This window comes from Rhinoderma darwinii, chromosome 2, assembly GCF_050947455.1.
Source record: "Rhinoderma darwinii isolate aRhiDar2 chromosome 2, aRhiDar2.hap1, whole genome shotgun sequence".
Lineage (NCBI taxonomy): Eukaryota > Metazoa > Chordata > Amphibia > Anura > Rhinodermatidae > Rhinoderma > Rhinoderma darwinii.
In genome coordinates, this window is record NC_134688.1 from 200,638,593 (window position 1) to 200,650,988 (window position 12,396).

The following is a 12,396-nucleotide window of genomic DNA, read 5'->3' on the forward strand; positions in this document are numbered from 1 at the left end:
GACATTCGTTTTTTAGAATTCTATACATAAAGATGAGTTACTTTATAAATATTTTACAATACTTCTCTTGCACTGATTCAGAGTTACAGACTAAATTTTAACTACATTCTTAATTCACTTGGTTGTTATAGGAAACAGTCGACACGCTTGTTGACAGACACTTAACTCAGTAAAGTTTCTATAGGAAAATACCTCTGTAATATGCCATGCGTGTTACAATTTTTTTCTGATAAAAATGAACTCCACTTTAATATAGAGTAATTCTTTATGTAAATGGTAAAAGAGTGTTCATAGTTGGACATACATTTGAAAATAAAAGTGCAATTATTCTTAAGCATTAATATAGCATTATATCTGCTAAAAATATCCAAAATACCATCCATCTCCTGCTCCCTTTATTAACCTGAAAATGTATTTTAATAATGCATATTATTTTTTTGTAAATGCTTTCATAATGCATATTATGATGTTAAAGTGGATAACAAAGAATACAGTGTTCTGGTGAACCTTGAGGGATAAGGACCCACCATTAAAGTCATAATATACCACTAGATATACTACTACAATGGTACCATTATTCAGGATGGGAAAGCTTTGCCTCACTCACTGTTTAGCCAAGCATCCAACTGAATCTCTTACAAACCTGATGGTAATTAACAGGTTAATCCCCCTTTAAATCCTTAACATCAGTCAACCAGTAACTTTCTCCAAGAATCAAAAGTTAATCAAGCTGTGTGCTATGAAACAATGCACTCATTTGTTGATGCTACAAACATACCTGCTCTAGCAACTGTCTAAGCCGATGTAATTGTGACTCCAGTTGCTTGTTGTGATCTTCCAGTATCTGCATTCTGGCTTCCAGACGTCCTTTGTGCTGGCGCAGTAGCTTGGCTTCTGCAATGAGTTCTGCATCTCGTGGACTCTGTGGGGAGGCTGGCATCATTTCTGGAGGCGAAGGTAGTGGGGACAATCCCTTATGGTCATGCTGCTCTTTCAGTCTATCATATTCAGACTGTAAATTTCTGTTAGTGAACAAAATAATATGGAAAAACAAAGAATGACATGAGCTGTCAATTAGATATCAACTTAAGCAATGGATATATATTCTATTTTATTTTGCATATTATGCCATGTAGAAAACATGGGTATAAACAAAGTTTTCACTCCTGATCCATTCAATGAATTATTTCTACAATAAATGTTTAAAGCACCAACGTATTTGAGAATACTCTATGGGGGTTCTAAAATTAAACCGTGCAGGATTCTTAAAGGGTTTATCCCACCAAAACAACTTATCACCTATTCACAGGATAGGTGATAAACGTTTGACTGCTGGGGTCCGCACGGATCAAGAGTACAGGAGACGACCCCTGTATGAGCGGAATGCTGGTCACGCATACGTGCTGCTGCTCCATTCATGCTCTACGGGATTGCCAGAGATAGAGTACAGCATGCAAAAAGCTTTGAGTTAGTACATAGGATTTGCAGCATCTTAAGGGTGGAGTTACTTTTTATACGTTTAGATGGCACTAGCCATTATAATACAATTCTTGCATTAGAGCTTTCCTATCTGAACAAGACATGGAACTTTGACATTCAGATATTAAGGATAATAAACATACCTGTTTTCTTCTTCTAAGTCAGCAAGGATCCTCTCAAGCTCCCCTCGCTCTTCACTCTCCAAGGAGATAAGTATTTGGGCAGGGCTTTGGGGCTGGCTTAGTGGGGATTCTTGGTTCAAGCTTTGGCAGTAGTGCTGAATAAGCAAATGTTCATCATCTCTGTGAAACACATAAGAATGAAGAATTATCACTCTTGCTTGATATTTTTCAATGCGTTCTAATGCACGCTAATGAAAACATTTAGAATGTTTGTCACAGATTCTGAAAGGCACAGGAATCTAGGGACCTCAGGAATCAAACTCTAATTTCTCTACAAGCAAATGGCTATTTTACAGCCAATAAAAAGTGCTTTAAATTGTAGTTATTATAGACCTCAAAAAGCATTGGCAAATGATCAGTTATTGAAGGGTAATCTTGTTAAATCCTAGTTAGTATTTAAATAAAGATGCACCCACTGTAACTTCCATGTAGCTGAGCAGCTAGGTTGTAATTGTGTAATAAAGCACAAATCATTATTTAGCTACCAGGCAACTATTTATCTTCCTCAGGCAAAATTATTGTATTTACATTAGTTGCAATCTATAGGGAGAGGGAAAAATAAGTCAATTGTTATTAGTATTTCATCACCTTCCAAGGCACAAGAATACTAAAATGTGTACAGCAAACATGAAAAGATAGAATTTATGATGAAAATATGAACAAGCCGGTCTATTATCAATTGTGTAATATTATGTTATTAATTCTTTTGATGTGGATCCTGCTTTGAAAGTACTTTTTAAAGAAGTCTCTCAAAGAGTCACATGTCTACACTTGTCTTATTAACTTGGGCATTGCTCTTTTTTAAACTTTGTATAAGATATTATTGCCAATATCACTTTTCTGGTTGGTCCATCTAGTCTCTACTGACCTTCATTGGTAAACCCCTCTTGAAGCCAATAATGCTCCCCCTTGCACAGAAAATAGTCATCATTCCTTGAAACTCCTCGTTACTTTTATTGCATATATGAAGTACCAAACTCTTCTGTAGAAACTGCTAAAAAGTGGACTGTATCTGGAGATTTGACCCAATGCTTGCACAGACGGTTCCTACAGAACAGCCCAGGCAGGTGGATGGGATGAGCACTATAAAATCATTTGAGATCAGTGCAGCTCAGTATTTTATATGCCCGAGGAGACTTCTAAGTTGCACTTCCAATGAAGTGTAGAAAAGGGGGGAAAAGGAGACACAGGCACACAGGCACACAGGCTAGAAGCATTGAAAGGAAGGAGCCAATACAGGAAAGAGTCAACAACACAGAGCACCCGCTCAAGTTATACAGATATACACCGCTCAGCCATAACAATAAAACCTGCCTAATATGGTGTTGGTCCGATTCGTGCCACCAAAACAACGGACACGTCGAATGTGTCCTGTGGTATCTGGCACCTTAGCAGCAGATTCTTTAAGTTGAGTAATGGAATGTCTCCATGGATCAAACTTGTTTTCCAGCACACCCCACAGATGCCCAATGAGATTGAGAACAATTTTTTAAGAATCACATTGCCTCCGCCGGCTTGCCTTTTTTCCAATATTGCATCCTGGTGCCATCTCTTTACCAGGTAAGCCACGCACAAGCCTTCCAAACTGTCCAAATAACGTAAAACAAAACAGGATTCATCAGACCAGACCACCCTCTTCCATTACTCAATGTTCCAGTTCCGATGGGCACATGCCCATTTGTAGGCGCTTTCGGCAGAGGAAAATCGGTCAGCATGGGCACACTGACCCATCTGTGGCTATGGTGCCCCAAACACAGCAAGCTGCAATGCAGTGTGTGTGTTCTGACATCTTTCTATCATAGCCAGCATTCAATTTTTCAGAAAATTGTGCTACAGTAGCTTTTATTTGGTGCACCCATGGCCATCACCAGTGGTCCTTCCTTAGACCACTTTTGGTAGGTACTAACCTCTGCATACCGGGTACACCCCACAAGACCGTTTGGACATGTTCTGACCGAGTCGTCATAGTTCAGATCCTTACGCTCGCCTATTTTTCCAACTTACAACACATCATCTTCAAGAATGGATTGTTCAATTGCTGCCTTACATATATCCCACCCCTTGACTGGTACCATTGTGACAAGTTAATAAATAGTATTCACTTCACCTGTCAGTGGTTTTAATGTAATGGCTGCGAACGGTGTATATATATATTTTTAATTTCAAATAGGTGTATTTATTCTTTAAGTATTGCCATTCAAATATTTTTTTTTCTCTGGAGTTTCCTTTAAATTAACATATTTTAATTTAGCATAAGAAAAGGGGTAATCTTTCACCAGTCTCCTCCAATTTCAAGTTATTAAACCATTACCTTTATCGAAGACTCCAAACCTGTGGCAGGCAAAATCAGGGGTTTCATAACGCGCACCCCCCCCACTCTATCCCTCAAATCCAGCGTGATAGCTATAGGATGGACAATCATTCACTTATTTACCCACCCTGTCGTCCCCTATTCCCCACCATTTCCTATTGATCTATAATACATAATCCCTATTTCCCTCCACTCTGCATATAAGCAGTTCTCAACCCAGCTGGATACACTACCAAGTTTCTGTAGTAGGGTTTGCAGATTCCCCTTCAATCAGCTTCTTTCCTACAGTTGGCACCGGTCACCTGTCATACAGTGAAAAAACTATTCTATTTGCTCACCAATGCACTCATGATACCCAGCACCTACAGAATTATCAGCAGCTCAGGCAAAGCATATAATTGGTGGTACAAAACATTTTAAAGTAAAAATACTGTTTTATTTTGCTTTTAATTTGTTTATTTTAATCCATAAATTGCAACCCCCTGCTCAATGGTGCCCTAGACGACCACCTTATAAATCTACCAGTTGTCTTACACCTGCAGCTAATTATACTAAGCACAAAATCCTTAAAAATATAATTGTTTTGACAACAATATTTTTTAGTTTCCAATGTCGGATAACCAAATTTTGCCTTGCAGATATACATACATGCTTTCATTGGGTGAAATGCTATCGTTTAGGTAGGATCCATTGCTGTTTTCCATTTCGGCTAGCCTGTGGAAACAGAATAGAAAGATAGAATTATTAAAAATGGTGTCTGCGCAGCTTTTGAATTTTCAATTGTTAGCAAAATGACAATGTATGATTAGGATAGAATAACTAAAAAAAGTTAATGCATTCCTGTTCAATACTTGAGGGGTTTTCCAAGTTTTGATCTTATAATAATTTTTACCCTACATATATGTCCTTTATTTTTTTTAGTAACTAATAGGCAATTGACTACTTTGAACCCATTGAGAACTGGTAAAGTGCCATCTTAAGGTCACCTGAAAGAGTTCTACATATTTGCAATGTTAACCCTATCTGGCATATTGAAATTATATCAGGCAATGCCTCACAATTCCTAGATACAATGGATATCACTATATACTGGCAGGTGAAAAAAATTAGAGCTGCTTGAATATGGTATAAGTAACTTGATGAAAATATTTTAATACTGCACTTAACCTTTCTTGCAATTTCTCAACACTAAGGCCCCCTTCCAGTTAAAATTTTGTTTCTTATTATAAAGATTCCCTGCCTAATTAACGTTTGATGTATGTTACTCTAGGTAGGTCCCAAAGACTTAAGACCTGTACAAATGTTGCTGTCACCTCTCCATTCAATCTAAGCAGCTGCTAATGGATGCCATCTGTTGGCCATCCGTCTCCCATAAACTCTTTGTTAAAAAAAAAAAACAAAAAAAAAACCAGTCTTCACTTTTTTTACTGGACGCCTGTGACGTAGAAGTATTTTTTTGTTCTTTAACATGGGAGTCTATAGCAACGAATGGCATTCCTCAGATGCATACTTTTTTTTTAATGTTTTTGTTACATCCCGTGCCAAACATCTCAGCTTGTTGGATTTTGAGAGGAAGTAAGACAGGACACATCTTTGCATTAGCAAATTAATCACCTTTTAGGAACTAATTTACACTATATACTCACAGGATATGCTATAAATGTCTGATAGATAAGCGTCCCACCTCTGGGACCCACATTAATCTCCAGAATGGGGTCCCTGACCTTTTCCCACCTGGTGAGGTGGTCGCATCCAGATGGAGAACGAATGAAGAGGTTGCTGGGATTACGGAAACAGCGGAGCTTGTGTGTTACGCGGTTTCTGTAACGCCCATAGAAGTGAATGGGAGTTATGAAAAAAGCCAGGCTTGTTCTAGATATAGGTGTGAGTTCCAGAGGTGGGACCTGTGCCTAGCAAACATTTATGGCATAATCCTGTGGATATGCCATAAATGTCTAAGGCCCCATGCACACGAACGTGCTTTTGCAGCCCCATTAATTTCTATGGGGCCATGCATACGACCGTGGTTTCCACGGTCCGTGCATAGCCTAGGAGCCTGGACCGCAGAAAGAATGGGCATGTCTTATTACGGCTGTGTTCTGCGGTTCAGGCTCAAAGAAAATAATGGACGCGGCCATGTGCACGGACGGCTCGCGGGTGGCACTCTGTGGCCGGCCGATCCGAAAATCACGGCCGTGCACATGGTTACGGTCGTGTGCATGAGGCCTAAGTTGGAAATACCCGGTTTTTGCATTATGATCATTTATCACCTATTCACACGATGTGGGAGTCCAACCATGGGATCCTTCACGGATTCCGAGAGCAGGGGTCCTGGTAAGCCCAATCTGAATGGATAGGGACAGCGCATGCTCGACCACCACTCCATTCACTTTCTACGGGGTTCGTGGAGATAGCGCTGGGCTTTTTCTGGCAGTTACATAGAAAGTGAATGGAGCAGTGGCCAAGCAAGTAAAATCCCAGTCCATTCACATAGGGCTCTCCGGGACCCCCGTTCCCAGGATTGGTGGGGGTCCGAAACTGGGACAGTGGATAGGTGATTTACGTTCATAAGAAAAAACACTTTAAGCATACATGTCATCCAATTTGCTACTGTATGATCTAAATATGAATATTGCAATGTGCCAACATTGGCCCATTGGTGAAATATAGTAAAAGCTATTTTATTTAGAAAAAAAACAAACAAAAACAAACATATTCCAATGCTGTGTGCCACCGTATTATTTGTACTCATGAACATTTGTAATGTACAGTTGAAGTCATAAGTTTACATACACTTCAGCCACATGCATTAAAACTCAGTTTTTCACAATTCCTAAAGTTTATTCCTAGTATACATTCACTTTTTTTTTTTTTAGGTCAGTTAGGACAACTAGTTTATTTCAAGGATGTGAAACGTCAGAAAAACACTAGAGACATTGATTTATGTTAGTTTTTATTTCTTTCATCATATTCCCAGTGGCTCAGAAGTTTGAATACACATTTGAGGTAATTGGAGGTGTACCTGTGGCAGTATATTAAGGCCTACTTGCCTCTTTGCTTGACATCATTAGAAAATAAAAATACATCAGGCAAGACATCAGGAAAATAATTGTGGACCTCCACATCTGGTACATCATTGGGAGCAGTTTCCAAACGCCTGAAAGTACCATGTTCATCTGTTCAAATTATAATATGCAAGTTCAAACACCATGAGAACAAGTAGCCATCATACCATGCATTAAGGAGACGCGTTCTGCCTCCTAGATGGGAATGTACTTTGATTCAAAAAATACAAATCAATCCGAGAACAGCAAAACGACCTTGTGAAGATGCTGTAGGGAACGGCACAAAAATATCTAGATCAACAGTAAAACGTGATTTGAAAGGCTGCTCTGCACGGAAGAAGCCACTACTCCAAAACCATCATAAAAAAGCCAGTTTGGTTTGCAACTGTACACTGGGGCAAAGTTTTTACTTTTTGCAGAAATGTCCTTTAGCCTGATGAAACAAACTGAAACGTTTGGTCGTAATAACCATCGTTACGTATGCAGGAAAAAGGGGTAAGCTTGCAAGCCAAAGAACACCATACCCACCGTGAAGCACAGGGGTGGCAGCATAATGTTGTGGGGGTGCTTTGTGGCAGGAGGAAACCGATGCTCGTCACAAAATAGGTGGCATTATGAGGAAGAAAATTTATGTGGCGATATTGAAGCAACACCTCAAGACATCAACCAGAAGGTTAAAGCTTGGGCGCAAATGGACAATGACCCCAAGCATACTTCCAAAGTTGTGGCAAAATGGCTTAAAGACAGCAAAGTAAAAGATAATGAGTGACCATCACAAAGCCCTGACCTCAATCAGATAGAAAATGTATTGGCAGAACTGAACTGTGCAAGTAAGAAGGCCTACAAACTGGACTTCGTTGCACCAATTCGATCAGGTGGAATGGGCCAGAATTCCAGCAACTTATTGTGAGGAGCCTGTGACCCAAAAAGTATTACCCAAGGTAGACAATTTAAAGGCAATGCAACCAATTAATAACTACATTTATTTAAACTTCTGAGCCAGTGGTAATGTGATGAAAGAAATAAAAAGCTGAAATCATTGTCTCTAGTATTATTCTGACATTTCACATTCTTGAAATATAGTAGTGATCCTAACTGACCTGAGAGAGGGCATGTGTACTAGGATTAAATGTCAGGAATTGGAAAAAACTAGTTTTAATGAATGTTGCTATGGAGTAAGTATAAGTAAACTTATGACTTCAACTGTAATCATATGGTTTAGAATAACCCATTTTCAAATGCCCCATTTTCAAGGCCATTAATTAGCTGAAGTCGACAGCGGCTACAAAGAACACAACTCTTTAGGACCCAGCACCTCCATGCAATACAAGGACATGCTATTGATTTCAATGTTATTCTTCCCTTCCTCTGTGGTGGCGCTGCAGGGAAATTGAATACTCCCTGTTGGCTTCCAACACAGGATTACAGCAGATCGCAGGGCATCTTGTGATTGGGAATTTTACATGACTGAGTATTTTAGATCTGCTGAATATTCAAGTTCACTACACTTCCTACTTCAGAACTAGCGGAAGCTTCCTATTCTGTTTTACAAATTTACTTCTAGTCATAGCAACAATGAATTAAAGTAACCTCTTTACAATATAGAAATACAAGCTAATAAGCTTAAATCTCACAGGCATAAAATCACCAGATATTAAGACCAAAAAAAGTAAAAGGCATTGCAAAGATTGAAACAAACCTGCTACATTATGTCAAACATTAAAATCAGCTCTATACAATCTTTCGTAATAGAGGTTAATATTAGTATGCATGCGTAAAAGGCGGGTGGATATTTTCATAGTGCAGAAAAACACACGTACATATTCCTCATATACAAAAGGAACATTACAGACAAACATTGAGAAAAATACCAAGTGACCGGTCGGTAGATTGGACAAATCCATACCTCCCTTGGATTATGTGGTTCTATTTAGCGCTGGGTACTAATTTGTGTTCTAGGTGATTTTATATGGCAAAGTCCATTGTTCTAATTAAGTAATGCTAACGTAGTTGAGTATCACATTTGATTGAGTAACCAATTTGATTCCTGCTCTCAATTCTCAGATGCCATTTGGGAACTGAAATAAGCAGTTGCATACACATAGCAAAAATCTAAATTAATCCCCCATTATGGTGCTAATAACAGAAGGGCTTGTCTTTTTTTTTTTTTTTTTTGTGACCCCATGTCTTTTCCGTGACCCTTGAGCCAATTCTCTACCCCTTGTTTGCTTACAATGGCAGTTTCTCCCCACCCAATAGCAGAGAGGCAGGGAACAACCAGGGCTGGGCCACCTCTCTCCATGGTCCACAGAGCAGCCAAAGGTTGTGTCTCTATGGGGCAAATGCACGATCTTTCCTTTTCAATGTGTTCTTTATCATTGGGAGGTATGGAGGGGGTGTTAAAAATAGTTTAATTTTAAGAAGTATAGACCGACATATTTGTATGTATAATCGTTCACACATATATACACACACACACACACACACACACACACACACACACATTTTGCATAGGGGAAATCTTTAAGATACTATTGAAAGAGAGGGCATGGAATTAAGGTGCACACATTTTACCGCTTCATTTCTCAGGCCCTGATGGGTAACAGGCATGAAATGCTAGATAGAGGTTTAATGGCAGACTGACACAGAGGATAAATCAGTAAATCATTGCAGGGTATGGAAGTGGTTCTAATGCCTCAGAAGACTCTCCTGATGGAATGAGCTAAACGGTACAAGGCTCTCTGGTTTGTTTTAGATGCTTGTGCCATAAAGTCATACCTGCTAGCATAATGTTCAATTCGTGAGTGAGTGTCATCGTGTGATAGCTGGGGAGATGAAGCAGGGCTGTGGAAACAAGAATTTAAACAATTCAATCTTCACATTAAGAAAGGTGCTTGAGGTTCATTGTGTCATGGACTAATTCTTCCTAATAAATTAAGACGGAGTTTGATGCTTTCCATTGTCAATGTCAAGACTTTTTCATCTGAAAACTACACCTCTAAGAATCCAAAATCTCCAGTAACGTTATCAGTACCCTATAATTTCATTGTCAGTACACACGTTTTTCCAGATCAAGTTGCATACAATAATTTAAGATAAAAAAATAAAATAAAAAAAATACTACGAGAGATACAACTAGATTACTTTCCAATCTTTCACATAGGAGTCCAAACCAGGAAGAGGTGCACTTCCATTATCTATTTTCATTAAGACGTCTTAAACCCTTACTAAGAATACGTACTAGCTGCTACACTAATATACTTGGGCAAAAAAATACGTATCTCCGACACAAAATGTGTTTGGATATTTGTTTTAGTCAGTGTTTTTATTACTTTGATTTTCACTAAGACGTCCAGGATTTTGCAATCCAAGTATAGCCAGTAGCATTGCCTTAGGAATTTGTTACATACTGTTCCTAGAAATTGTATTTAAAATCCCCTTCCCCTCATGTTTTATGATGTTGAAATAAATCGCAGTGAATTTAGTTAGGCTTTTTGACACTGATCAAACAAAAGGACCATTTGCGCACAAAGTCTCACCCTCTCCAGTCTTCTGTATTTAGTAGAGTCACTTTGCAGATGTGGACACTGCAAGTTTTTCTATTTGTTATTTCAAAACTGTTCAAGTTCTGTCAAGTTGCATTAGAACCAAATTATTTTCGGACAGTAAAAGGACATTAGCATTATAATTCTAAAGCCATTCCCCTCTTCAGCCTTGACCATGTTTTAAGAGAAAAAAATATATAGATATATTTTATTATTTTAACAGTGGCTCTCTCTTCAACACTTGTATCCTTATGAAAGAGTGGCAAAACAAACACCTAAGATGTATGCATAGTCACTTTAGAGTGGTCTTCGGTCTTTTGGCAGCCTGCCTCACTAGTGCCCTTCTTGCTAGTTTGCAAAGCACCTTTGCTTTGATTTTTAATGATGATCATATCTGTACTCCAAGGGATATTCTACAACCCTGACTGTTTTTATTTTTTATTATTATTTATTTTTACATTATTTTTGCAAGTAAACCTCTGCTTGTATGGGAGTTTTAGGCACAAATGTATGTTATAATTCTGGTTTGTCACATAGTATAGTTGTTGTTAGGCTGTCTGCTTTCAGGAAATATATAGGATTTGTGGGTGCAATTACTTTTTAAGGTGTGAAATCCCTGTATTTTATAGGTTGTTATGTCTAAGATTTTTGGTCTTTTCACTTTCGTTGATTTTATGACAATATGTGCATGTAGACTTAGGCATACGTGGTATGTATGAACGCTACACATATTAGGCATCATGCGCAGGACCGTATTTTTGCAGCCGCAATTTATCCGCATATTAGTTGATAAATTGCGGACCCATTCTTTTCTATGGCCCCATGCACACGGCTGTGATTACAAGTCATTTTACGGTCCGAATTTGTAGATTCACGGACACTGGTGAATTATTGTGGATCCTTGAGTCCGGATGGCACACGGATGCACAACAAGGAGTTTTTTACGGTCCAATGGACCACAAAGGACCCGTGGTTTTGTGAGCTGCAAAACCAATGTGGTTGTGTGCATGAGGCATTAAACTTTTATTTTTAGGACGTATGTGTGCATCAAATTTCCTGCTGGAGTCATACATTTAGCAATAATTATACATTTTTTTACGCATTTTTAATGAAAAATATGCAATTTTGTGTAAAATGCAGACAGTGACCATGGCATTTTGCCATATGTCTACTTTTAGAAAACATATAGGTAATAATTTGATTCTTTATTTTGTCATTTAGGTTTAATTTGTACACGTCAAAAGATAGCGCTCGAGCATGCCCACTATTGTCCCACTCCTATGGGGCTCCCAGAAACAGCAAGGCAAGCCCGTTCTCGTGATCTGTGGGGGTCCCAGCGGTCAGACCCCCTTAAACAGTGTAAAAAAAAAGTTATACCTATAGAAGCTAATGGTGTTGCTTGAAAATGTATCCGTTGCCAAAACTAAAAGCAATATAAAAAAAAATTAAATGGTAGTTGCTGGGCAGCCATAGTTAAATAGTAAGCTGTAGAAATACACTACCAATCAAAAGTTTTATAACACCTACATTTTTCCAGTTTTTATACAGTTTAAAGTCTCAAATGTACTTTGAAATGAAAGCATAGAATAAACAAACAAGTTAAAATTAATAAAAATAATTAATTAACTTTGTTTCAACAAATTAAATCTAGATTTTTGACTCTTCAAAGTAGCCACCTCTAGCGGATATAACAGCTTTACACAATTGAGGCATTCTTTCTACAATTGCATTCAGATATTGTTTAGAAATTTCTTCCCAACATTGTTGCAGAAGTTCACAAATGTGCTGCACTTGTAGGCTGCTTTGCTTTCACC

General features: G+C 38.4%; 1 protein-coding gene across 8 annotated transcripts in view; it reads right to left on the reverse strand.

Annotated features, from left to right (window-relative positions):
• Positions 1–12,396, reverse strand: part of DMD (dystrophin) — a 2,416,993-nt gene that overhangs the window by 34,622 nt on the left and 2,369,975 nt on the right. For 6 of the 8 annotated variants that reach the window (XM_075852742.1, XM_075852740.1, XM_075852741.1 and 3 more), the window contains 4 exons: positions 9,816–9,881; positions 4,621–4,686; positions 1,623–1,781; positions 779–1,022 (listed from right to left, as the gene is read on the reverse strand). In XM_075852742.1, coding sequence (XP_075708857.1) covers positions 779–1,022; positions 1,623–1,781; positions 4,621–4,686; positions 9,816–9,881 — 535 coding nt within the window. The remainder of the gene's footprint in view (positions 1–778; positions 1,023–1,622; positions 1,782–4,620; positions 4,687–9,815; positions 9,882–12,396) is intronic. The other 2 variants (XM_075852736.1, XM_075852738.1) reach the window with 1 other exon arrangement.